The sequence below is a fragment of the Psittacula echo genome (assembly GCF_963264785.1).
Source record: "Psittacula echo genome assembly, chromosome: 3".
In the NCBI taxonomy this organism is placed as follows: Eukaryota; Metazoa; Chordata; class Aves; order Psittaciformes; family Psittacidae; genus Psittacula; species Psittacula echo.
In genome coordinates this window covers 20,418,471-20,446,112 of record NC_137736.1, presented here as the reverse complement: position 1 = coordinate 20,446,112, position 27,642 = coordinate 20,418,471, and the positions used below count along the sequence as shown (strand labels likewise).

At 35.8% G+C, this 27,642-nt stretch overlaps 1 protein-coding gene across 3 annotated transcripts in view; it reads left to right on the top strand.

Moving 5' to 3' along the window:
- TBC1D23 (TBC1 domain family member 23) overlaps positions 1-27,448 on the top strand; it is a 37,977-nt gene extending 10,529 nt beyond the window's left edge. Inside the window, exons 4-20 of one of the 3 annotated variants that reach the window (XR_013956488.1) lie at positions 2,325-2,529; positions 4,663-4,786; positions 7,018-7,142; positions 7,255-7,298; positions 8,260-8,363; positions 9,167-9,289; positions 12,683-12,775; positions 15,244-15,414; positions 15,633-15,675; positions 16,399-16,508; positions 17,163-17,305; positions 18,407-18,451; positions 21,394-21,482; positions 23,012-23,147; positions 23,739-23,933; positions 25,116-25,247; positions 26,565-27,448. Coding sequence is in view for 2 of the 3 variants with exons in the window: in XM_080614184.1 (XP_080470310.1) it covers positions 2,325-2,529; positions 4,663-4,786; positions 7,018-7,142; positions 7,255-7,298; positions 8,260-8,363; positions 9,167-9,289; positions 12,683-12,775; positions 15,244-15,414; positions 15,633-15,675; positions 16,399-16,508; positions 17,163-17,305; positions 18,407-18,451; positions 21,394-21,482; positions 23,012-23,147; positions 23,739-23,933; positions 25,116-25,197 (1,832 nt within the window). In the remaining variant the exon portion in view is untranslated. Of the gene's footprint in view, positions 1-2,324; positions 2,530-4,662; positions 4,787-7,017; positions 7,143-7,254; positions 7,299-8,259; positions 8,364-9,166; positions 9,290-12,682; positions 12,776-15,243; positions 15,415-15,632; positions 15,676-16,398; positions 16,509-17,162; positions 17,306-18,406; positions 18,452-21,393; positions 21,483-23,011; positions 23,148-23,738; positions 23,934-25,115 lie in introns of all 3 variants that reach the window. The other 2 variants (XM_080614184.1, XM_080614185.1) reach the window with 2 other exon arrangements.
- Positions 27,449-27,642: the final 194 nt, after the last annotated feature.

Sequence of the window (27,642 nt, the reverse complement as noted above, 5' to 3'; positions counted from 1 at the left end):
AGGTTTTAATTGTCTAATGACTGATTCTTAATCTGAAAAGCAGATGTAGCACCAAAATGCTATAACCTTGAAAGGAAGAAATATACTAAACATTTTGGACTTAAAGACTATTTTTAAGGAAGATATTTTTTTAATAAAAATTCCAGCAAAAATGATAGGTTTTGGTTTTGAAAACAAGATGCTGGAAAGACATTGGAAATAATATTCCAGTATGTCTGTAAGGACCTGTCACAGGATCTGGTTGGCAGCCCATCACAAAAATGGCCAAATCCCTGATACCATGCAACAGTATTAATATCAGTGATGGAGTCAGTGCTGACTCATAAATAAGGATACTACTTCTTCTGGCATCAGTAAGAGAATCTTTTTTAATACTCATCATGCTTTAATTTATTCTTGCATAATTGAAAGTTAAGGCAGAGAGTGTAGTTATTGCATGCATACATGTCTGCCCCTTTTAAAATGCAGTTCTATGTTTTATAGCTCTAGAATGGGGGAATTCTAGAGAGAGGTGAATTCCCACTGTGTTACTGAACCACAGTGCCTTTTCAGGAATATGGAAAAATGTCCTGGTTAGTGTTTATAACATACAAAATTAAGCACTTCAATGTCTGTTAGTTTTCCTTTTGTCTTTATTGGCAAATACTTTGTCATATGTAACAATATTAAATGGATGAAACTAATAAAATTAAAGTTAGTTCAGAATGAAGATTCTCTAGAGATTTCAGTTTGGGGTTGGATTAAATCTCTCTATTTCAATGGTTTAGCAAAGCAAGTAGCATACAAATTCAAAGTAAATCTTCAGATGGCATTTGAGTTTTGTGTATTATTTTATTGTCCTGAGAGGTAGAGAAAAGGAAATGCCAGATATTGGTTTGTTTTGATGGGAAAGTATTAAAGACTTCTGAATTAAAAACTTTTTAAAAGTAGTGAGACTCATAGGCTTTTTGTAACTGAGGGGGAAAATGTTCACTGGGAGTTTAATGCTACTGCATTAATGTAGTGTAGACATCTGTCTGTTCCAGACATAACAAGGTTATTCCTTCTATTACTGTAAGTCAGTTTAGCTATAGTAAAATTGACATTATCTGAGTGGATTTAAACATAAATTTATTTGTGCAATAAATAATTTGTAAGAATATTTAATATTTGTCATTTAAAAATCTCAAGGTATTTAAATGTTAATGTGAAAATCCTATGAACTTACACTAGAGTCTGGTTTGTTTCACTAAAGTCTGTATAATAAATATCAGTGCATTTAACTGAAAGTAAGCTAAGTAGTTATTTCATCATATGAAGGAAGGCATAGTTTGGTGTATGGTACTGACATGTTTTAGTAAGTCTTTGATTCATTGCCTCAAGTGAGGTGGATGCCAGTACTTTTTCTGAAGTGTTGTCAGCGTTTTAAATAAAACTCTATGTAGGAAGATGCTTTGGAAGTAATTAAAACCTAAGCTTTGTGTATGTATTCAACTTAGTGATGACAGTATTTAAGAAGTGTTTAGCTTGTTACCTTAATTACATAACTAGTTTTGTATCATTTTTTTGGGTCAGTCTTCGTCCAAATGCAACAGTATAAATGAAGGGCTCAGAATTAGTCTGTCATTAAATAGGGGCCATCTTTGCCATAAACATTCATTTTATAAAATGTTTATCTTCTGATTAGCAACAGTACCAAGTCAAATTTAAAAGCCAGGTGTAGTTGTAAGTAATCAAATCCTTTCTCTTTTTCTAGTTACCCTAACAGCCCCAAGTTTAAAATATTGTTAGGAATATTACATTGAAATAGAGATTAAAAATGTGTTTTATATGCTAATACTAAAATTTAAGTCTGTAAGATGACCTGATTTCAAACTACTGGTTTTCATAAATTAGCATGTCGGTGGACTTCCGGGGTATTGGAAGTATGCATTGTGGGTTGATCTATGTTGAAATTCAAAGAGGTTGTTGTAGAGTCAAACAAAGTTATGTGCTTAACACATCAAATAGAGAGGCATTCTCTGCATTAAAAGAATCCACCTCTTTTGTTTCATATAGGTCCTGGAAACACCAAACTTCTTTCATCATGATGTTGTGATATTTAAATGCCTTATCATACTGGAGTTATAAAATCATTTGTATTTTAATGCCTTTTTGGAAGCCATTCTGTAAGCATTTAATTCAAGCTGCTTAGTTTTTGTTGGTCTTTTTTTTGCTGCCTTTTTTCTTTTTCTTTTTTTTTTTTCCCCAAGCAGTCCCTATTGGTACAATTGTGCTATGAAATAATCTCATTCAAGTTCTCTGAAAGGCCATTAATACAGTTTATATTGCTGTGCCTATTTCAGACCAGTTGTCAGTGCCAGAAGAGGAGAAGTCAGTACTACTTTTGGATATTGAGTCTGTTATTACTTTTTATTGTAAATCACGCAATGTTAAATACAGTTCTTGTCTCGGCTGGATTTATCTACTCAAACCTCTGGTGCACCTGCATTTGACACGCAGTGATTTGTACAACTGCTTTTATGCTATCATGAATAAATTCATTCCAAGGTAAAGCTCTCTTTCTTTTGTCTACGTACTGTTTTCATTGGCATTAAACCTATTTTCTGAAAGAGTGTGCATGTTGGTTTCAGCTAGAGCAGCACTGTTAGTAGCAAAGTTGACCAATCCCTTTATATGCTGATAAATTGAACCATTTTCAATACCTTACATTTTGAAGTCCAGGAGATACTGAGTTGGTTTAAGATGTAAAGAGCTAGCATGTGACTGATGTAGACTCAATGTGCTTTTTGAAGAACAACTGTTGTTTCATGCAATATCAAAAATAGTTGTTTAGGAACTATCTAATTCTTGTATGTTATATGAAAGCAATTTTCTTTCTTTTCACAGCATTTTTCCTATGTAAAATGCTTCTGTCTCTGTCACTGCAAAGTATTTCATAAGCACTAATTAAGTCTCACAATTTCTTTAGAAGAAGTAGTTAATATTTTCCCTGTTTTCTACTGACTTGGGACTGAAAATATTTCTTTTCTTAGGTTGTTAGATTGTTATTTTATGAATAAAAATGAAAATGGAGTGTCTCATGCTGTTGTATAGGTGCTTTCACTAAAATATTTTTTCATGTTGGAGTAGCACCACGACATTCCAGCAAGGCTACAGGGGCTTCTGGTTAAGATGTTGTGAAATAATATATGGATAGTCTGTAATTAAAGGTCTTTGGTATGAATCCTTGGAGAGGAGATTCTAGCCCAGCTGCTGGATGTGTGCCCATAGTATGGGAAGTGCACATTTAGTGCGGTGGCAGGAAGCATTTATCTGTCCTGTCACTTGACTCATTTAAAATACTATTGGGCTCTGTGAACTGTTTGAGGGTAGTGGCATTACGGTCAGTGGCATTATGATCAGGTAAATCTGATGTCTGTACTTTTTTAGAAGGCTTTCAGAGTGTTTAGTGTTTTGAGTTTCTCTGTAAGAATCTAGGTGGTGTTTCAGCAAGATGTAGGCTGGTTTCTCTTCCCTCCCTCTGCAAAATGACTGGAAGCAAAAGTGAAAGACATAGGAAAGCAATTTATAGTAGACTTGCAAATCTCCACTTAGGTCGATTTGGTCTCAATTTGATGTTTGACTGCTGGACCATGACTACTATTTGATAGAAGTTTCATTTTTAATTTCTTGTTGGTTTTGTTTTTTAAATTACTTTTTAAATTATTTTAAATTGTTTGCCTTGTTTTTAAACTGCGTGTTTGTTATGGGTGGTTTACTGTGGTAGGTACCAGAAGTAAAAAATTGAGGAAAACAGTTCAGAAAAATGTCTAAGGAAGGATGTTCAATTGTCAGTAGAAATTCAGAAATATTCTTTTTGAGTTATTTTTGGGTATATATCTATTGTTCATGTTAAAAGGTGGTAAAGAATGACTGACTGACTGGAATAATTGACCATAATGACCATTCAAACAAAGTAGTGTGCAAGTCTAGATAGGCTAAATTTTCTTCTTTTCACACTTTAACATTTTTTGTCCTGTTAATTTAATGGGAAGTCAGAGTTCTTGTGATAATTTCAGAAAAGAATCCCCATATATAATTTGCTGTGAATGTTTCCATTTCACCACCCTTGTTTAAGAAAGTTGATAATTGTGTTTGGAGATCTGTCTGTCAGGTTTCATATTAGTTTGCTTAAGTTTTTAAGCACTTGAGATTTGTTCCTAGTGTCTTTAAAAAGCCCTTTCTTAATTTTAAATACTGCTTATTTCCTGCTTAATGAATTGACATTTAATTGTTATTCATGTATGAAATAAGAAACTTTCTTATTTCCTTTGGCTGCTGTATTAGAATTATTTATATGGGGGTTTTAATTCTATTTTTAGTTAACAATGTTGATACCATGCAACTCTTGCTTACATATTTAGATCTGTTTAAAGTACTTTTGTATTATATACTCTTGTCAAGTAATGGTAGTGTTCCATTCTTTCTTCTACTTTATTAATATAGTGGGGATTTCAGTCTTCGTGGGTTTTTGGTTTGGTTTTTAACTTTTAGGCAAGTTAACTTCATGATCAGTCCCTGTGACTTACAAGAACAATATAGGAAATTACGTAATCACAACCAATAAAGAATTGCTACTGGAAGTCTGACAATTGAAATGTTACGGAGATATTTATGATTATTTTCACTGCTATTTTTTAGGGATTGTTTTATGAAGGGAAGACCATTTCATCTATTTAGACTGCTTCTTCAGTATCATGAGCCTGAACTCTGCTCCTTTCTTGATACTAAGAAGATGACTCCAGACTCATATGCACTCAACTGGGTAATAAAGTGAAAGTAGGGAAACATAATGAATAAAAACTTCTGTTAAAGTTTAGGTATATGTTACCAGTTTGTGCTAGAGTAGTACAGGAGATTAGAACTGCATATATTGAAATAATTTGCATGTTTTAATGTAGTGTGGGCTTTTTGTCTTCAGTCATTTAACATAAGGTATGAGGTCATGTTAAAGCCATATTTTTGTGGTTCTGGATGTTAATTGAGCCACTGATGTTAGTAACTACTTTGACTAAGGAAGAATGAGAGCAAATGACACACTTGAAAAGTAAGCAACTGTGATGTTAGTTTTTATAGTCGGCAGCTGTATGGTTTTATATATGGATAAACATGAGCCTAACAGGTCTTTTAATGCTAAATTACAAATAATTTTAAAAACCTCCCTGCTAATGGATATATTTGAGTGCATTATATGGTGCTATGGCTTTTAGGATATAGGCACATATATTTTGCAGCTCTTCATTTCCTCCTCGCTGCCTCAAGTTGGGTTAGTTATAAAATTGCTTACCTCAATCTTTCTTTTTTCTTTTTTTTTTTTTTACAATAAAGTTTGGATAGCAGCTACAACATAGAGCAGCAAAAGTTTCATGTTTTAATGCTCCTTAGTATATGCAATATAAAATCATGATACAGTGCTTGCAGAGGCAAAGTCTGTAAATAAATCAAGACTTTGACTCAAGAACTTTTCTAGGCATTTCGTTCATACCTATTGGCTTTGTAAAATTTTTTGTAACTCCATGTACTTTCAGTTTAAGAAGTAAGACTGAAATAAATGAATAAACTGCAAGGTCCCTATTTGTGGGGGTTTTTTATTATTGGTTTTGAGGGTTTTTTAAGATTTTTTTTTTTTGGGCTGCTACCAATTTTAATATAAAAATGTCTCCAGGAAGAATTTCCATTTTCTCAAAATCTGCCTTTTGCCAATCATCAGCCTTTAAAAGAGGAATTGGTTCACTTTTATTACTGAATCTCCCCTTTCTTTATATATATGTATATATATATATACACACATACACAGTTTTCCTTAGCGAATATGAACTTATTAAAAGTTCAATGATTCAGTAGGAAAAAAAAATCTTCCCTTTGAAAGGCAGGTAGGCAAATGAGCTAGTGCAGCTGCCAGACCACAATGTCAGGCTTTCTGGTGTGCAATCTTAGGAAAAAAAAAAAAAAAGAAAAGAAAAATCTTAAGCCTTGTTTAATGAGATTACATTAAAATTCCTTGTTTTATCTGCCAAAAAACTTAATCTATATAGAGGTATTTCTAATGTGTAGCAAAATAGAAGCAACATTCAGAGACTTGTCATTGCCTCATTGTTCAGGGACATTTTGTCTTCAGTTGCGTTTCACTCAGATTTGGATAGATCTTCTTACCTTTTGTTATGGAAGTATACTAGGAAGTGCTGAAATATTCCATGATAGTGTTTAAAAACACATACCAAGCTTTTGAAAGCTGTAGCTCTTTCGATACGGAATTAGTATGCATCACCACATTCGGTAAGACCTCTGAGGCCAGCTAGTATGCATTTGAGTTAGGTATGATTGCAGATATTATCTGGCATGTATGAAAAGAAGTTCCTACCTTTTTTTATCCAGTTTGAACTCTGCATATCAGAGAAGGTGTATTTTTAATTGGGAACATGGGAACAGGCAAACAGTTTATTAAATGATAATGAAAATTTTCTGTCGCAAATGTTTAATTACTCAGCCATAAAGTATCATAATGTAATGTTGAGCAAGTGACATTGTCAAACTAGTGTGCCACCATGTTCAATTAGCTTGATTATACTGTGAAAAATAATGTTGTTGACAGGATCATTTCTAAGTCGTATTTGCTAAGCTGGTTGAATAAATGCATTTTTTTTATTATTGTCTCATTGGAATAGTTGGTATTTAGCAGTGGCTATGAGCTAAACTGTATTCCAGCCTAATTGTGATATCTCTGGTTGAATTTGCAGGGCTGACAGTATACATATGAGTTTGCCTTCACACTGAGTATATTTATTGACAGATAATCTGTAGTATTACTGCAGTTTTTCCATAAAAATTGGTTTTGAGGGTAGGACCATCTTTCAGTACATTGCGCAAATGTATGGTTTAGCATAATGTTGTTGGCTTTGTTTTCCTTTAGATATCTTCTATCTCTGTTTAAAATGTTATCCCAATAAGATTGTTCCTGGTTATTGCTTTTTCTCACGCTATTTTCTGAATTTTTAGCTTGGAAGCCTCTTCTCATATTACTGTTCAGCAGAAGTCACTCAGGCAATATGGGATGGATATCTACAACAAGCAGATCCATTCTTTATTTATTTCTTAATGTTAATTATCCTTGTCAATGCAAAGTAAGTGTATAGTTAATTCTTTGGAACATTCCTTGCTGACACATTTTAATACACTTTTGTTTCATTTTGGTTTTACTGACTTAATCTATGCCTGTGATTTCACTGTTTTCAGGGACGTTATCATAGCACAAGAATCAGATAAAGAAGAAATGATAAGTAAGTACCTCTCTTATGTAATAGCTTCTCTTATTCAGCTGCTAGTGAAATATTTACCACATAGTACAATCCCCATTATTATTTTTAATTACTAAATAACGGAATTATTTATTTCCCTGTGATTTTTCTCATTAATGAATCCACTCACCTACTAATTCCTGTCTTACTATTCCTTTGCTGCATCATATTTACCCTGCCTTTAATATTCCTTTCTTGTGTTTCATTTTAGTACTCCCACACCTAGTTTTATACTTCAGTTTGGAGCACTTGAATCTGACATTTTAAGTCCAGAGCAGCAGTTTTCAAATCTTTCTTTAAATCTACTGCACTTGGTGCATTTTTCCAGATTATCTTTGTATGCAGTTGATTTGAGCCTAAGTCATTGTTCTTGCCTTACCCTCTTCAGGTTTTTTATAGAAATTGCACTAAATTTCTTGTGAGACTATTTCACCTGCCTTTGGGTTTGTTGGTTGGTTTGGTTTTTACATGGCATAATACAATATAATTAATAATCTCTAGTAGTTAAAAACGATCATGCTTGGAATTTTGCATCTTTACCATGTACTGCAGAACTATACCCTAACCATCCTGGATCCATATAACAGTACTGATTAAGTGCTGTGCTTTAGGGGATTCTCTTGGTCAGTTCTCTTTAGAAAAAGCAGTTGACTTGGTATTACAACTGAAAACTAAACCTGTACAGATGTAATAGCATGGTAAAAGATAATTTGCATAGAAGGTTTGAACTTCTAGCAAATAGCATAGGTTTCCTATGGACAAGGGGTATTTCCTCTATCTTCTCTTTCTACCTGGAGAGTGAATCAACATTGATGTTTAATCAAAAAACTCAATTGGGTTATGTCTTGTTAAAAATTAAGTTATTTTATGATGTGAAAATATGTATGGTGCTTCTTTTCTATATATGAAATAATGGTGCATTTATGTTGTTTGTATATCTCAGAGTTCTTAGAAACTTCACCAGCCAATCTTGATTTAGAAGATATAGAAGATCTCTTCTCTTTGGCACAATATTACTGTAGCAGAACTCCAGCTTCTTTCAGGAAGGTAATAAGAAAGTAGTTTTGAAATTCTTTTCTTTTTGGAGTCTGTTTAAGTTTCTGCTGACAATAACTTTGAATATTTCATTGTGATGTTATTTTAATTTTTTTTTTCCTTTTTCATGTTACTCTGGTGGTATTTAATGTTAGGATCTTTGAGAGATAAGAAGGTCAAGTGAAACAATTTAGAGGGAAGCTTCCCCGCAATATTCTCACTTTGTGACTGATGACCTTGTTTTGCAAACTGGGTTCTTGTAAGAACTGATGTAGAGAAAATGCCATACTGACACAACTGCTCTGTAGTAGACTGCACAGCAGTCCTAGCTGTACTTGGAACAGCAAACAGTCCCTTTCTAGAGATAAACCAGTGATCACCTGTGCTGTTCTTGCAGTTCTTCCTTACTCAAGATATCTGACTTCAGTGAATTCATTAAATGAAAGTAATTGATAGTTATTGTCATTCTGTGTACTTTCTCTGATATGTATAGACAGTTATATGAGATCTTTTGGGGGATGAAAAAAATAAAAACAACCAACCAAAGAAACCCAAAAACCAGAGGTATTTCATCATGTTGGTAATGTCACTACCATGCTTGTGAACAAGTGTGTTTGTGATGGAAGGTCAGCCCTTGACATGATTTAAAAAAAAAAATTAAATCAGTTGATGAAATTTTTTATGATTTTCTGAACTAGATACATGTGTACCTGCTTTAGTATTTGTGACATGGTGGATATAGTTTTGCTTTAAGCCCTCACATCTGAAGACAATGGCTTCAGTTAACTTTTTTTTTTTTTTCCTTGCCTTATTAGGACAACCACAGTCTTTTTGGCAGCACCTTGCTGGGCCTCAAAGATGATGACACAGACTTGAGCCAAGCTCTCTGTCTAGCAGTTTCTGTCTCAGAAATTCTTCAAGCAAATCAGCAACAAGGAGTTAGTGTATTGAATTACTATTACACTTTCCTCTCCCCCCCCCCTTCTTATTTGTGTATTAAAAAATATATTTTAAGTGCTAATAGCACGCATGAATATTTGCTATTTCAGGAAAAAGTATTCTTGTCTTGAAGTTGTCTCCCTTGTAAATGATCTGCATACTGCAATGCATTTATACTATAGTAACTAGAGCACAGGGAGCTTCATACAGCTGATTTGAATCTAAGGAGTGGGAGCTTGAAGTAATATCTCACTAATTTGATTTCCTTTCCTAATGTAGTTATTGTAGAGGAAAATTTAAAACCCATTATTTGTAGAATCATAGAACAGTTAGGGTTGGGAAGGACCTTAAGATCATCTAGTTCAACCCCCCTGCCATGGGCAGGGCCACCTCACATTAAACCATGTCACCCAAGGCTCTGGCCAACCTGGCCTTGAACACCGCCAAGGATGGAGCATTCACAACTTCCCTGGGCAACCCATTCCTGTGCCTCGCCATCCTTACAGTAAAGAACTTCATCCTTATATCCAATCTAAACTTCTTCTGTTTAAGTTTGAACCTGTTACCCTTTGTCTTATCACTACAGTCCCTGATGAAGAGTTCCTTCCCAGCATCCTTATAGCCCCCCTTCAGATACGGGAAGGCTGCTATGAGGTCTCCACACAGCCTTCTCTTCTCCAGGCTGAACAGCCCCAACTTTGTCAGCCTATCTTCATACGGGAGGTGCTCCAGTCCCCTCATCATCCTCGTGGCCCTCCTCTGGACTTGTTCCAACAGTTCCATGTCCTTTTTATGTTTTGGACACCAGAACTGTACATAATACTCCAAGTGAGGTCTCACAAGAGCAGAGTAGAGGGGCAGGATCACCTCCCTTGACTGGCTTGTCACACTCCTTTTGATGCAGCCCAGGATACGGTTGGCTTTCTGGACTGCAGGCACACACTGCCAGCTCATGTTCATTTTCTCATCGACCAACACCCCCAAGTCCTTCTCTGCAGGGCTGCTCTGAACCTCTTCTCTGCCCAGCCTGTAGCTGTGCCTGGGATTGCTCCGACCCAGGTGTAGGACCTTGCACTTGGCATGGTTAAACTTCATCAGGTTGGCATCAGCCCACCTCACAAGCGTGTCAAGGTCCCTCTGGATGGCATCCCTTCCCTCCAGAGTATCAACCAAACCACACAGTTTGGTGTCATCGGCAAACTTGCTGAAGGCGCACTCAATCCCACTGTCCATGTCACCAACAAAGATGTTGAACAAGACCGGTCCCAATACTGATCCCTGAGGGACACCACTCGTTACTGGTCTCCATCTGGACATTGAGCCATTGACCACAACTCTTTGTGTGTGGCCATCCAGCTAGTTCTTTTTCCACCAAGTGGTCCATCTATCAAATTGATGTCTCTCCAATTTAGAGACAAGGATGTCATGCGGGACAGCGTCAGACCTTCGCACAAGTCCAGGTAGATGACATCAACTGCACTACCCCATGTAGGGTAGGTCCCATGGACTTGTGCACATTCAGGTTCGTAAGATGATCTTGAGCCAGATCCTCTCCTACAGTGGGCCTAAGGTGTTCATTCTCACAGTCCCTGTGTCTGCCTTCCAGGACTTGAGTGGTGTGGTCAGAGCATTTGCCAGTGAAGACTGAGGCAAAGTAGTCATTAAGAACCTCAGCCTTCTCCGAATCCAGTTCTCCTGATAGCTTCTGGAGAGAGCCCACATTGTCCCTAGTCTGTCTTTTATTTGCAATATACCTATAGAATCTCTTCCTGTTACCCTTCACATCCCTAGCCAAGTTTAATTCTAACTGGGCCTTAGCTTTCCTAACTTGGTCCTTAGCTTCTCAGACAACATCCCTATATTTTTCCCAGGCCCCCTGTCCTTGCTTCCACCCTTTATAAGCCTCTTTTTTCCCTTGAAGTTTCCTCAGCAGCTCCTTATCCGTCCACAGAGGTCTCCTGGCTCTCCTGCTGCACTTCCTTCTAGTTGGGATGCAACACTCCTGAGCTTTGTAGCAGGTGATCCTTGAATATCAACCAACAGTCTCGGGCCCCCATGCCCTCTAGGGCTATATGCCATGGAAGCTTACTAAGCAGGTTCCTGAAGAAGCCAAAGTCTGCTCTCTTGAAGTCCAGGGCAGTGAGCTTGCTGCACACTCTTCTCACTGTCCTGAGGATCTCAAACTTGACCATCTCGTGATCGCTACAGCCAAGACTTCCCAGGAGCATCACATTTCCAACCAGCCCTTCCCTGTTGGTTAGCATGGTTCATCTCCTTGTTGGCTCCTCTGTTATTTGCAGAAGGAAGACAACTGTCTTCCACACAAACGAGGAACCTTCTGGATTGCTTGTGCTGGGCGTACCATCCCTTCAACAGATACCAGGATGGTTGAAATCCCCCATGAGTACAAGGGCCTGCAAGCGTGAGGCTGTTCCTGCCTGTGTATAGAGCGCTTCATCCACAGATTCCTCTTGATCTGGTGGTCTGTAATAGACCCCATAGTAATGTCCCCCATCGCTGTTCTCCCTTTAACCTTGACCCACAAACTCTCTGTTAACTGATCACCTGTTCCCAGACAGAGTTCATACTCTCCCACCTATCCCCTAACATAAATAGCAACTCCCCTTCCCGGTCTGCTGGGCCTGGCTTTTCTAAAGAGTCTAAATTCAGTACCTTTGAGAATAATGCTATTATGAAATTATCTGTCTTCTGTCAATGATAGGTTTAAACAAACAAACAAAAAAAAATAAAGATTCGCGCTATTTCTGTGATAGTTAATTGCAGACATACTTAGATGCAGGGGCTTCACTTTGAGTATTTGAGACCAATAGATGGAGTAATCTAGCATAGCTAGATTACAATGTTTCTTATTGACTACTGGCTTTTTGTAGCAGTTTCCAGGCCTCTTTCATTATGCATGTTCTTCCCCTCTGCTCCCAGTCCAAGTCAAGTTAAGCATCTGTTTATATCCTGTTTAACTCAGTGGGATATAAAGCTATCCTTATGTGCTGTGTTAAGTAGTAATGAGATGTTGGATTGGCACTTCAGAGTTGTCCCTTCTGATGTTTTGTTGATGTGTGCCCTAATACCCACTATATTTCTTCTCAATAGAGGTGAAATAATTAAACTGTATGTATTGCACTTGAGTGATCCTTTATGATGTGCAAGCTGATGTATTAATGGGAAATTGCTATTGGAATACTGTTGGTGGTCCAGTAACTGCAGAAGTTCAGATTAATCACATGAAATAAGGTTTTTCAGTAAATGTTAGCCCCTTTGAGTGGTTCCTGTAGTATTGGAATTAGTATTAAAATATATTTGAATTATGTGCTTTCCCATCAATAATCACATGATTCTACAATTCTGTAATGGACAAAATCCTTCTCTTTCAGGAAGGAGTAAGGTTCTTCGTAGTGGATTGTCGTCCTGCAGAGCAATACAATGCTGGCCATTTATCAACAGCATTTCATTTAGACTCAGATTTGGTATGTATGCTTTTTATTTCCTTACTAGTTTTTAAATCCTGAGTTAAACATAAGGAGAAAGAAATGTCTGTGTTGAAAAAATAAACTATCTTTAGTTTAGTCTCTGTACTGCAGGGTCTAGCTGTGTGCTGAGGTTTCAAAAGTTAGCTTCCCTAAAGGAGCTTGGTAAAACCATCATTTTACTGAATAGTTTAGTCCTTAATTGCATTAGAATTTGGGATTCCAGACTTCCTGTTTTTTAGTTAGAAGTGGAAACCCATACTGCATGAAGCCTAGACATTGCTTGGAGGAGAAATCTCTTTTTAGCATTGTAATTTCTAGTGAAAGGTGTCATTAATTTTAACAAGTAGTGGGTTTTAATTTTTTTTTTTTCCCCAGCCAGTCTTACTATAGCCTGCTTGTAAGGAGCATGTCTTAAAAAGAATTTTGTTGCTCCTTTAAAATTTTTGCAGTACAATATGAGAGAGGAAGTGCATTAATTTGTGAACTGAGAGGTACTACAGACTAATTACTTCAGTAACAACTTTGCTGTAATTTTCATTTGATTATTAATTCTTAACATTCAATCATGTTTTTCTTTATTCTTTTTTTCCCCTAAATCATTTATGCTTCAGCTGTCTTACAGTGTATTCTTCACTTCTAGATTAACCCTCTACTACTCCATTTCAAGCAGCCTGTGGATGCTGCGTGCAATTATTTCAATGCATATATCCATAAAAGGCTTTTTTAACTTTCTTAGTTAAGAAACTCAGTTCTGCATCTATTATCTTTATCTCTCTAATTAAAATAATGCATTATTCAATATTCTTTGCACAAGTATAATTATATAGTAGAGAAAAAGAGGCTCAGGGGAAACCTTACTGCTCTCTACAGCTACCTGAAAGGAGGTTGTAGCGAGATAGCTGCCTCAAGTTGCACCGAGGTTTATATTTACATTGGATATTAGGAAAAATTTCTTCACTGAAAGAGTTGTCAAGCATTGGAACAGGCTTCCCAGGGAAGTGGTTAAGTCACCACCCCTGGAGGTATTTAAAAGACTTGTAGATGTGGCACTTGGGGCATGAATTAGTGGTGGAGAGTTGGCACTGTTAGGTTTACAGTCGCACTCGATGATCTTAAGGTTCTTTTCCAACCTAAATGATTCTATGATACAATGTTCCAGGTTTTAACATAGATCAAAAATTATTTTGGAAGAAACTTTCCCTGTGGTATGTGGGTGTCCTGCTAGCCTTAATTGAACATCATATTCAATAAAGTGGAAATGAGTAATATAAATTACTAAATAGTTTAAAAATATAGTAATACATGAAAGTCCATGAAGACAATTCTTCAATTGGATATGATTAGTTCATATATATTTAAATTACATATTGGAATTAACTTCTGCAGTGTGTGAGTTGGTGTGGTTAGGATCCTTCATGAACCATGCTGGATGAATGTCACCAGGTTCATCTCTAGTTTTAGAAGTTTAATGCCAGGAAAACATTGTAGGGGGAATAATCTTTGAGATAAAAAGTCATTAATGGAACTTCAGTGCATTTTATACACTTGTATATGTGAAGTATATACAACTTACTTTAAGGGAAGGCAATGGGGAAAGCACTTTGGAATCCGTCTCATTTAAAGGTAGTCTTAGATGAAGTAGTGAGATTTAGCACCTGTGCAATAAAGCATTAGCATTTGGCTCTAGGAAAACCCCACTTAAAATTCAGTTTGACTTACTAATGGCTAGATTGTGTATTTGTTACTTTGTATTTAGTCATTTGATGTGGTGTAAAGGGAAAGTAATGCGAATTCCTCTCTTCCTTTTCCCTCCTCCAAATCCAGTTACAGGTCAATATTTCTGTATTAATTTAAAATAGCCCTTCAGGACACCACAGCCTTGACTTGTTGGGAGAGCTAAGAATCCCAGCTATTTATTTGTACTCCTGATTGTAGTTTTATTTTTTCCAAATCTTGATAAGTAAATGAGAAAAATACTTAGCAGTTAGATGACAAGAGGAGGACCTTCCTGGCACCTAGAAATTCTACGTATTTTTAAGGATTTCAAAACTGCAGAGTTTGAATGTGTTGTACCCAAGCGTACGAAACAAGGAAATCGATCCCTCCTGCCATATTGCCAACCTAATGCAACATGGAAGTTGCAAAGACTTTTTTTACTAATATTTGGTGTAAAAAATATTTACTAATATTTGGTGCAAAAATACACTAAAAAATTAGTTAGCTACATTTCTTTCCTGGGGAGAGCAAGGTAGAGTGAGGGGGGGAAGAAAAGGACCATTCTCACTGCTCTTCATCTAACATGAGGTCTCAGTCAGGCTTTTTTGTGCGCGTGTATCTTATACAATGCTGGTATTGCCTTCTTTGTGCTCAACAAATTATAACAATTTTTAATGTCTCTATCTTTTCACAAGTGGTGTTACAGTATTCTGGTGTCAAGCAGCACTTTTGGTTTGTTCGTTCCACAGATGCTTCAAAACCCATCAGAATTTGCACAATCTGTAAAATCCCTATTAGAAGCACAAAAACAATCTATTGAGTCTGGCTCCATAGCTGGTGGAGAACATCTCTGCTTCATGGGAAGTGGCAGGGAAGAAGAAGATATGTATATGAACATGGTGCTAGCACACTTCTTACAGGTACAACTAAATTGCTGTTGATTTTAATAGCTGAAATAAAGCATGTCCGCACATAACATCAGTACTAAATGGCAAAATACTTTCCCCTTAAAATCTTAAGTGTTTTTACATAACTCAAGGTTACAGTTTTTATGAAATGAACCCATGTGTCATTACCATGCTTGCAAAACTCATTTCACAGGTGTTTGCTTCAACCAAAAATATCTTTTCTGTTGCAGAAAAATAAGGAGTATGTAAGCATTGCCAAAGGAGGATTTATGGGTAAGATTATTAATAATGAGCTTTGGCTTGAGAAAACTTGATGTATTAATGCTGTTGATATTTTTATTAGGCTTTGGCTAAAAATCAGCTAAAGGAATAACAAATAGTTCTCATTTGTCAGTTTTTTGCTTTGTGCAAATCAACACTGTGCACTTGCACGTTTGTGGTTAACTGTTATGGCTTACCCACATTTCTGAATGGAGAAAAATTTAATACAGGATGTGAGGGAATGCCCTCGTTCTAACTTCTTGTCCTTGATGTTTAGTCTCTGTAGATTGCAGATCTGTATGAAGATGTTACTTCATAATTACTATTAACTTGTTTTTTCTTAAACCATCAGTTCATAATTCTGCAGTTTATGTTTCTGGAGTCAATCAGGTTCTATAACCTGATTGTGGAGAGATTTGTGCTACAATATAAGTATAGAGACATTACTAGACAATATGTGCACTGTCATAGCAGTTATCTTTAGGATCAAAGCAGTGATTCATTTTTAGTTGCTGCTGTATTTTAACTATTTTCTTTACTAAAATAAAGATTATCCTAATGCCATTTCACTACTGAAAGAAAAGCCAGGGATTATTATAGTAGTATCTGGATTTATCTGCTTTATTAAATCATGTGAAGCAAAAATTGCTACTGATTAGTCTTGGATATACAGCATTTTCATCAACAGACTAGTTTCAGTGTAGTTCTGAATGTTTTTTAATGGTCTTTTAACAGCCCTCCAGCAGCACTTAGCAGATATCAATGTGGAAGGACCAGAAAATGGATATGGCCACTGGATTGCTAGTACCTCAGGCTCAAGAAGTAGCATAAACTCCTCTGTTGATGTAAGTGAATTTTAAGCTTAAGTGGTATAGTGGGATGGGAGCTGCGGGTGTACTGAGTTTTTTTATATTCTTCATTTTGTTCTGTAAAATTAGATCGCTGCAAGTCATTGTTTTCAATTATGTATTTAATTTCCAACTATATTCACTGTCTAGGTGGAAGTGACCAAAACACTTTTATCTTCTTGAGAGGAAAAGCTTGCTGTAGTCATTATCCAGCAGAATATGTAATGGACAATTCTTTTTCGTGTCTCCTCTTCACTCTGAGAATAAATTACTATAAAACTAGCATTCAGTTTCATGGGAAAGCTCAAAATTGTCTCTTTTCTACAGCTGATATGTTGTATGTAGAATTTGGCTTTTAATTTGGATAAAATTTATTGTTAATAGAATTCCTTCCTTTCTAGGTTTTTGTAGCAGAGTGCTTAGTAATAAGGTTTATTAAGCTTGCTTTACTTTACTGGATCATCTTTAGCTCAGACATGTATTATTGCTGTCATTTGATAGAACTCTAAAATAATACTTACTGCTGTAATTAATGCTGTACTCAGTACCAGAAAGTAGGTTACTATTTTATAGCCTGTTTCCTTTCTTAACAAACTAGAGATGATATATCATTATTTTTATATGATTATCTGAGAGGAGTTACTTTTACAGGGTGATTCTCCTAATGGTTCAAGTGATGGAAAAGGAGTAAAGTCCCTGGTGAATAAAATGACAGTTGCTTTAAAGACTAAATCTGTGAACGTGAAAGAAAAAGTTATTAGTTTTATTGAAAATACATCTACTCCAGTGGACAGGTATGTCGTTAATATCTCACTGTGAATTAGCAATGAGGAATGGCTTCCTGTTTCAGGTGGCTGATTTGTAAATGTGAAAACTGTGCTAATTAGGAAAAAAAGTTCTCTTCCAGTTTCAGCATTTAGATTTCCTATCTTCCTCACAATTTTATCATGACACAATAAGGCTACTGTGCTGCCTTAGTATTGAAAAGCCACTGTAAGGAGCCTTTTCTCTTAAATGTGCATCTGGAATTTGTCACTGCATGGTAGTTTGACTTCTTACAATGTGTCAGTTCTGTATTCAGTCTAAAAGTCAAGAATGATTTCATTTTCATTTCAGTTCCTCTTCATCCTTGACTCTTAATGGGTGCATAACAGAAAGATTTTGGATGGAGGTTTTTTTGGTTGCTTGGGTTTGTTTTGTTTTGGGGGTTTTACTGCCCCATCGTGTCAAGTTCTAGTTAACTTTTTTGAAGATCTTGGTTGTTTTTTTTTTTCAAGTCTTGATGTAAAGCTGCTTTTCAAACCTAAAATCCACTCTTGTTCATTTTTTGTATCTTCAAATAAAGCTGGGAAGAAGAATGTGCAAGCGTGTTAAAAGACACTCTCAAAGTCGGAAGTCATCATTGCAAATACTTAGTAACAGCTTTCATCTGACAAAGCTTTACTTGAATAGCCTGTTTTAGAGTTCTTTAAAATGCAGCCTTTGGAGGTTTATGTTGCTAAGACATTGGTATGCAAGAATCTTGCAGAGCTGGTGTAGGTACAAATTACTGCCTCTTTTTGTGTTGAAAAAGGATTTTTTTAAAATTACTCCACAACTAGAGGCAAAAATTCTTAAATAGCACTCAGTAGTAGTTTTTGTTATGCAGAGAATTCAAGTAAGGCTTATATGTAAGCCATACATAGCATGAAGAACACATCTTTTAGTGGAACTTTTACAGATGTTTCTCAACCTCATGAAGCTTTTATTTACAAGCATCCTCCTTGAAGAAGACACATTGCCAATATAGAGCCTTTCAATTATTTATCTAGATTTTTTCCTTTATTTTTTTTGTTTGTTTGTTTTGTTTTTTGTTTTAATTCTTCTGTTTTGTCCTCTGCCCCAATGTACTGTAGAATACCTTTCAATATTCCCTGGCCAGACAGAGCAAGCCTGGAGCGGTAAGCTTGATAATTAAGCAGTCTGACTAAACCCACCTTTGTCGTACTTAGCATGGCATTGCAATATCTGTAAGCATTGGTTACACTGACAAAATTGCTCACATATTTTTATGTTAATTTAGGGGGGTTGGGTATATTAAAGCTATCAGGTTTTACAAGTACTGGTCAGGGGACTAGAGGTAGAAAAAGAATGTATTGGCAGTGCTTTCTTTTCTTAGTTTCTGCTTTGTTATTCCTGTTCCTTACTATTGCTTTTTATGAATTTTTTTTTGTTTTACTTGTCATTTACCCATATACATTTTGTTAGTGACTTGTATTGGTGAAAGATACCAGGAGCAATCATTGAACAAATTATGGCTTAAGGTCTTAGCAAGTGAGACTACAGCTACGAAAAAGACTTGCTATAAACTGTTCATAATGCATCATCAGAACCTAGATATAACAGGGAACCCATACATAAATTCTGTCTGGAAATCTTAAAATTATATGGTTCTCATCACATGGTGATAGAAACAGAGGTTCTCATTACTGGAAAGATAGAAGTGCTGAGTTAATAGTATGCCTTGCAACTCTCCCTCATCTTATTCATATAACTACTGCATTTTCACAGAAATGTGGAGTCTCTTCACATTCATATGAGACTTACTGCCTTATAATTATTTCAGAAATACAAACTGTGACTTGAGTTTATATAAAATTACTTAGCTTTTGACTCTTACAGACTGAAAAGCATGAAGATTGGTGCTGGAAAAATTAATGAAAGTTTTAAATTTTGTTTGAGTTTTCAAGGATTTTGGACCAATTCTTTCAAGTAGTTTGCACATAATTTGACATAGGATTTACCCATATGCATGACAGAATAGTGTGAGCAAAACCAACAGTAATAGTGTTAACCAGTATTCTTAAAAAAAGCGGGAATACCCCAGTATCACATGTTTTGTTAATTTAGAAATCCTAAAGATTATGGGGATTTCCTCCCACATTTTATTGATCAGTTCTTAGAATATGGTTAACTTAAAACACTTGGTGAGTGTATTCTATAACTGAAAGACACTTGAATCTGTATCTGTAGCCAAGAAGTTTTGATATACTGAGATTTTTATTTCAGTTATTTTACTTGCTACTCTCACTCACATAGCTTATCTTCTCTCCTTGGGAAAAGGAATATAGATCATAGATCAGTAGACTGTTCTCTTAAAACTGAAGCTCTTGAAAACCCGGAATGGCATTCTTTTCCCATCCATTCAATTAGATCCACTTTGTGTTTATCACCAGTATATTTCATTTTGAAGGTTTGCCACTAAAAGAAACTGCATTCAATTTATAACAATGTAATGATGGCATTCCATGTAAACAGGTTAAAGGAAATTTCTAGTTTGAAATGTTACCGGATTTTTATAAAATAGCTTTTTACTTTCTCTTGTCTTGACTAACTTTGACTTGTAAACACCAATCAGATCTTCTCTTAAATCCTCTCTGTGTAATTCAATAAAACACTATTTAGTTGTGCTTTCTTACTCAATTCATTATGTATTACTAAAGCCTATTTACAAAAGCCTCCATACAGAAGCACTGCCCTTTTGAATTGTCAGTGTCATTGATGCTTATTGTCTTCAACACTAATGAGCATGGTTTTGTATGTTTAGTTTTTGTTTCATTGTAGAATGCATTTCTGATTTGGGTTTAGGTGGGGCTTTTCTTCTCCTGTTAAATGTTTCTTTGGTTTTATCTACATCAGTAAAAACAAAGGTTTCTTTCTTGACTTGCAAATATGCTCTCACGTGTAAATAAGTACTAGGATTCGTATTACTGTGGTGGTTCTACAGTAGCATGTAAACTGGAGTTTTTTGAATATACGTAAAACAGGAACTAGGGCACATAGTTTATAGGAAATATGAATAAGCATTATGGGGCAGAAGGTTATAGGATTGAAATGGGAGGCAGGGACAGATGTGTTTTGGTTTTGTTTGTTTGGGGTTGGTTTTGTTGTTTTTTGGTTTTTTTTAAACTACAACATATTGCCAGTTCTAGAGGCTAAAATAATTTAGCCTTTAGTAATTCTTTTTTTTTTTTTTTTTTTTCAGCAATCACCTTGTTTATGGCTCTCTGAACCTTTAGATTTTCTCATATTCTTTAGGTTTTCCCAGCAACTGAGGGCCAGAACTTTTAACCTCACAGCTGTGACCATGTAATCGCAGCACTGAGTTGAAGCATTAAAATATCTCAAGCTTTGGAACTGTTAATGACAAACACTAAGACTCAGTTGTGCTTTTGTGTCATTTAATACAATTTATAGAAATAGATTTAAGTGTGACTTTTGAGGTCAGTATCTATGCAGAAATGTAGGAATTTGGCACATGCTGGAGCAAGTAATGGACAGGAAATCAGAATTCACAATACTAGGTAGGGTTTATAATAACCCCACTTTGAAGTGCTTAAGGTATTTTGTTATCTTCTGAGGAATGAAAAATGAGCTTCTAGACATGTTAGTTAATAGTTTTCATTTTCTTCTCCATCCCAATTTGGAATCCTTGTAAAGTTGTCCTGACTGTCCAGAAATGTTTCAGTTTAATGCTAGAAACTTCATAGCATGTTGTCAGTTTTCAGGTCTCTAATGTGTTTTGTCAGAAGTTGGGTTCTGGAGGGTTTGTTTTGGTTGGTTGGTTTGTTTGTTTTAAACAAAAAAGTATTTATTTTCATGTTCTTTATTACAACAGTCAGCCTTGTTAAGTAACTGAAAACACACTTTCACTAACCAAATCGCTTGTTGGGTCAGTCACAGCTTCCTTGCAGGCAGCTGCACAAAATTCTCTCATCCTTCTCAGCTGCACAGTTGTGTTTCTGTTTTGCTAATATGTTATTGTATGTGTCATACCATCAGTTTGCAACTTGCTTTTCTTCTCTTATCCCATGTTCTCTCCTGCCCATTTCACTGCCAACAGACATGTAAGCAGCAGTGACAGAGTAGGAAAACCCTACCGTGGTGTGAAACCAGTATTCAGCATCGGAGATGAAGAGGAGTATGATACTGGTACAGTAGAAGATTTTCGTTTTACTTAGAATAGCTTATTTAGACAAAGTTATTAGATTTGAGAGATAAGAAGAGCATTTTACAACTGTCTTACAACTTGATATTTTTCTGTCATCTTGGATTGTGTTTGTTATGGCTGTGCCTAGGGCACTATACTGAAAGCATAGTTGGAGCTAGACTTTAGATGGCTAATGTGTACGCACCTCTCCAGTGTTTTGGACTTTGCTTTTTAGCACTGAATCTATTAATAATTGATTCGTCTCTTGATATGCATGTAAAATACTGTGGGAAAAACACGCAAATTTTGTTGGTTGGTTGGTTTGTTTGTTTGTTTATCTAGTTAAAAAATTACAAAAAGGACACAACAAGACAAAACAGGAATTTCACACTTTTCACAAAGAGGAGGTTATTTCTGAGAACAGTGCTAACGTTAAAGTGGCACAGGCCTAGTGCTGTCCTGGTTTGTTCTGTTAGCATTAGCTCACTCCCAGCCATCGTCATCTCACAAGTAACTGTTCTGTGCCGAAAAGGCGTAGTCGGTTTCTGTGTGAGAAACAAACAACTAGACTAAGAATCTTTGACTTGCAAAAGAAATAGTTTAGGAAGATAAATGAGAGATATTCTTAGGATCTCGAGCTGTTTAAATAAGAGTGATGACAAACAGCTGATCATTGTTCTAAAGTCTATGCGGATTCAGAAAACTACATCCTCAAAGACCTGCCTAGAACATGTTTTCAGTAATGGTGTTTGGTAATTTCTATTTACATTTGCTTTTAAAAGCACTATTAGTAAGTAAGCAGAATCACTGCAGTGATTTGAATAAGCAAAACCAATGTATATGAAGTAAAGTTCATGTTATTTTGGTACAGAAGAATGCAAAAAGTGAGCCTGTTTCTGGATAATTGTTTTTGTGAAGTTTAGTGGGGTTTTTTTTTTGTAGTAAATAATTGCAATTTGCTGTAAAAACTGAAGCCTGCTCTAGGTGGCCCTGCTTTGAGTCGGAGAGTTAGACCAGGTGACTTCCAGAGGTCCCTTCCATCCTCAACCATTCTGTGATTATGCAAAATGAGAATGGGCTTTATTCCATTCACTTAAATTTAATATTTTTTTTTGTGAAAATCTTTTGAAAAGTGTGGCTTTAATTCTGAATTGCTTTGAAATAAATAGTTTAACAAAGTGTAGAAAACTGAGTACTATGCACCCATGTAGTGGACATGGTTCTGGTAGTCCTTGCCAAAACTTGTTGGTGTTGTAGATACAAAAAGTTCACATGGCTGCAAGGCAAGTCTGGACTGCAAGTGTAAGAAATCCCCTGAGTTAAAAATAGTTGTCTGCTGAGAGAGAATTAAAAGATAAGATATGTGTGCCCTTTTCTTTCTTCCCTCTGAACAATTGTTTATGGCTAGGTAGGCATTGGCTTGAACCAGTGTAGCTGCAGTGGGTTTAAGTGAGTTGAAAAATTGTCTGATGTTGTGTTTGAAAATATTTTTGTTTTTATTTTTCACTTCTACCTCTTCCCTTCAAAACAGATGAAATTGATAGCTCTTCGATGTCAGATGATGATCGAAAAGAGGTTGTCAACATCCAAACATGGATAAATAAACCTGATGTGAAGTATAACTTCCCCTGTAATGAAGTAAAAGAAAATGGACATATGTTTCCTAGGTACTGGAATTAGTTCTAAGCTTCATCAAAATGTCTGTTGTGATACATATTTAATATATGTATATCAGCCAATTAAGTTATTCTTTATATTAAACTAGAAAATAAAGGTGTAAAACAACCTAGAACAAAATGTTAACACTATATTTGCATTCTTGTATTTGCAGTGTTACAGAATGGTAATTATGTACAAAGCCTAGTATGAAGTCTTGCTTTGGAAAACAAGATAGTAAGAGAAGTATTCTCAGTATACATAGGCTTATTTTTCAAGACCAGGTAGACCCAAGTACCTGTGGCTCCTGTGTTTTTTCTCTTGTCTACTTGTTTGTGGCTTGTAGTAACGCACCCATCTTGCCCCTAAGATTTAGTGACCTTGTTAATCCTGCAAGAGCAGAACATGCTTTGGCTTCCCCAAAGAGTACAAACCTTGTTGAATCTGGGTAGCAGAAAATGATGGTGGACTTTCTCTTGGTCATGGTCAGATTTGGGAACTTCTGTCTGTCTCTAAGTAGCTTATTTGTAAAATTTAGCTTTCTAAATAGCTGATATTTAGTTCATTAGCAAATTTAATGTGTATTTTTCTTTTCCTTAAAGTCATCTCCTAGTAACAGCAACTCATATGTACTGTTTGAGAGAGATTCCATCACGAAAGGGACTGGCTTACATACAGTCTCGACAGGCACTCAACTCTGTAGTGAAAATCACATCTAAGAAGAAACATCCAGAACTGATCACCTTTAAATATGGAAATAGCAATACTTCAGGCATAGAAATTCTGGCAGTGGAAAGGTAAGCCATTTCAGTAGCAGAGATGTTAACGATATCCAGAACACTGTCAACAGGAAATCAGGGGCATGCTATAATTCCCATAATTGAGCTGAAAAGTGATAGTTTTTATTTAGAAATAGATAATTCAAATGTGAATGAGAAAAAAGTCAGCAGAATGAGTAGAGTTTACAAGACCCAGCAGAGAGGAACTCCATGGTCTGCAATGACAGTTGCTGGGGATGGGATGCGTGCAACTGGTTTGGATTTTTGTTGTACGTCTTAAATGAAAACAAAGTGGACAGTACTGCAGCCAAAAGTGTGGATTTGTGAAAAGTGGCATTCAAGAAAGTGGTGTTTCTTCTGTGTCGTCTTTTCTGGGACATCAAATTCTTCCTATGTACTGCACAAGGAGTCCAGAAGCCTAACCTGATAACTCTGAACCCCTGAAACCTGGTTCCTTAAAGTTAGGTATTGCCATGTGCAGCATTTGTGTGCTCAAGCTGGAGGAAGTCAGAAGAATGGATATGTAGGGCTTGTTTTTTGCTGGTGTAGCCTGTTGTTTCTTGGCACTAACAAAGTTGGTGACACCAGTTGGATATTTTCTCATCCTTTTTTTGGGGGGAGAACAGTGTGCAGGGGTGCTCTAGTTTTACAAGAAGTGGAACTGAGTTTCCTAGGTAACTAGAGAAGTTTTTTTATGCCTGTTGACCTCTTAGAATGAAATTAGTTGGGTAGTAGGTCAGACACAGATAAACGAAAAGAGAACTTTGCTGCTTGTTGAATTACTTCATCACCGCCTTGTTGACTGGAGCAAATCCAGAAGAGAGAGGATCATAAATAATCTAGAGCTATCTATGAGAAATAAAATAAGAATATGAGGGCTGCTGTGCTTCAGTCAGACAGTGCTATCTGTAGAGATCTTAACCTCTCTGATCTATGCTACTGTCAATTAATGAACTTTTCCTTTCCAGGATGGCCTGTGAAGTACTCCTCAACAGTTCCAAGTTCACAAATGAAAGCATTTCATAGTATAAATGGGAATTAAATGTTACTTCCTCAGGAATTTTTCATCTCAATGTATTCCCCTCCTGCTTCCTCCTAGGTTATGCCAGAAAAAAAATCAAATCAAGAATTATGGAATTAATGCTCAATAATTTTAAAATGGACTAATGATGGCTTTTTTTTTTTTTTTTTTTTTTTAAGGTATTTGATTCCAAATGCAGGTGACGCTACCAAAGCCATAAAACAACAGATCATGAAAGTATTGGATGCCTTGGAGAGTTAATAACTAAAGACTTTGTAGAGAATGGTTTATAAAGAAGCAACCAAGATACTGTATGTGGACACAAGCTGACTGTTTCCTAACTGAATACTAACTTAAGAGAATTTTTCTGTTTGCTGATGGGAGTGCCTGTGAGTAGCAGGCTTAAGATAGGGTAAATTATTATCAACTTCTGAATGGGATTTTTAATTTTTTAATTATATTGGTTTTGTTTTCAAGAAATGTTTATTATAAAGGTCAGTTTGTTTCATTTTTAATGCAGCTTTAATATGAGTCATCTGCATCTGCAAGAGAAAATGCAGCTAGGCTTGCATTGAGTGTGTTAAAGCAAAGCACTGCCAGATACAGAGAAGCAGTTGAAAACAGAATGTGTTTTAAATTACTGTGGCTTGAAAGTAAAATCTCTCCATTACATACAGTATATAAATTTGACTTTGCCTACTGGGTAGTATCAAGGACTGATTGATATTTGGATTTATGAGCAGAACATAAAGATCCTAGCAGTACTGGATCCTTCTCATTAGAAATGGTTAAGTCCAGCTTGGGCTGCAGATAAATGGAAAAAATGCAAGCAATTTGTAAAATTGACTTTTTTAAAAGTCTTATCCACTACTATGTTAAATAATTTGAAATGTTGGTAGGATATTTTTAAATCCTAAAACTAAGTGTGGACAATAGGCTTTTACTACAGAGTTGTGAATTTTTCTTTTTTTAATGATGCAAAATTTTACATTTCATAGGTTGAGGCTGTTTCTCTTGTAAAGATGAATGTGTGCATTGAAATGGAAGTTAATGCTTCTTGACAGAATGTGACAGTTGAAAATAAGTTACCCTGCTCCTCAGAAACAGAATGTCTAAGATAATAATTAGACCTTTAACAGCCTTCAGTTCAGCATGGAAGTATGTGCTGATTTGAAGGTGTGTTCAGCAAGAAAATGAGCGCACACAAAGTGAAGAGATTCAAGCACTATATGGCTGTGATAAATGTATTCATTACCTGTTGCCTTCATTGTTTCAAGCATTTTAACTAACATCATCTAAACTAGTAAATGTTTCAGAGATAGCAACTGTGTGATTGCTTATCAGCAGCCTTCCACTTGTTCCAAGAACTGCTCTCTTGTTAAATAAGTTCAGTACAGGAATGTCCTTATGGCTGAGGCATAGCATCTTTAGAGGCTGATGTGGAAATTACCAAAATGAAAACCTGTGAATTGGTACAGCATTGGGAGGTAAAATAAATGAAACTGATCTTTATAAAAAAACAGTCATTCTAAGTTATTTTACTTGGAATCAAGCTGGGGCACCTTAATTCTGGGACTAACTCCTTCTTTTTTTTTTTTTTTTTTTTTTTTTTTCCCCCCTCATCTTAGTATCTGAGTACACACCAATAGAACTTGAACTGTTGAAGATATTTGCATGAATTGCACCTGGGCCAGTGCTCACATATTTATAGTTTTGCCCAGAAGCTGTTGTATTACAATTTCCTCTTCCTACTCCCTTCTGAAAATTTCCTGAAGAGTCTCTGACTCTGTGCCTACTTTAGCAATGAGGTTTTTTTTCATGTAAAGATGTTTGTGCTACTGTTTATAAACTACAGTTGTAAATAAACCAGTACAATTTGAACATAACTTGTTCTGCCTGAAAGCATTTAGTTGCATACTGTTCGAGTTCTCTGAATCAACAGTTTTTCCTAAAGGTATTTTGTAAATGGAAGTGAATTTGATCTTTGGAGTGGAAGAAACTGATTATGGATCATAGGGAGCTACTTTCAGTGACATCTTAATGTAAGTATTTTGGAATTCAGACTTTGACTAATTTCCCTAAATACTTGTGGGTGAGCCATAGTAAACATTCATAGAAAGGTCAAAATGAGGTAACAAATGGTCAAATAGAAATGGTTGCTGCGTAAATTCCAGGCTTCCCAGCATGATATTTTTAGATTATAAAAATGTTGGTAAAATGATACAACACATTCTACTAGTCATTGGCAGGGTGGTATGTGGAAAGTACACTCAGTTGTTAAACAGGTGTATCTAGGTATTAAATATGGAAAGTGGGTAACATGCATGCTTCTCTGAGGACAACAAATACAGACCTTTTTAGATCTACAGAAAGTAAAGCTACAGTAAGTCAGTTCTTGAATCTCTTCTGTGTAGAAATGTATAATCCAAGCCTAATTATTTGTAATTTTGTGAGACAGTCTGCAAGTTATCAACAGACTCCTGATCTTACAAAGCTCAGTCCAAACTATGAATAATTTCAATTTAAAGGCTAACTCTTGCCTCATAGCATATGTATCTGTAGTAAGTATGTCTGTTACAAAACTTGTATTGCTAAGCAGAAATTCCAATTATAGTACTGGAGTGACTGCTTCTGAAAAGAAAAAGCTCTTCTACTTCCTGTCCATCTTGGAGGAATTTTTTTTTTTTTAATTGTTTTGTCAGAGGT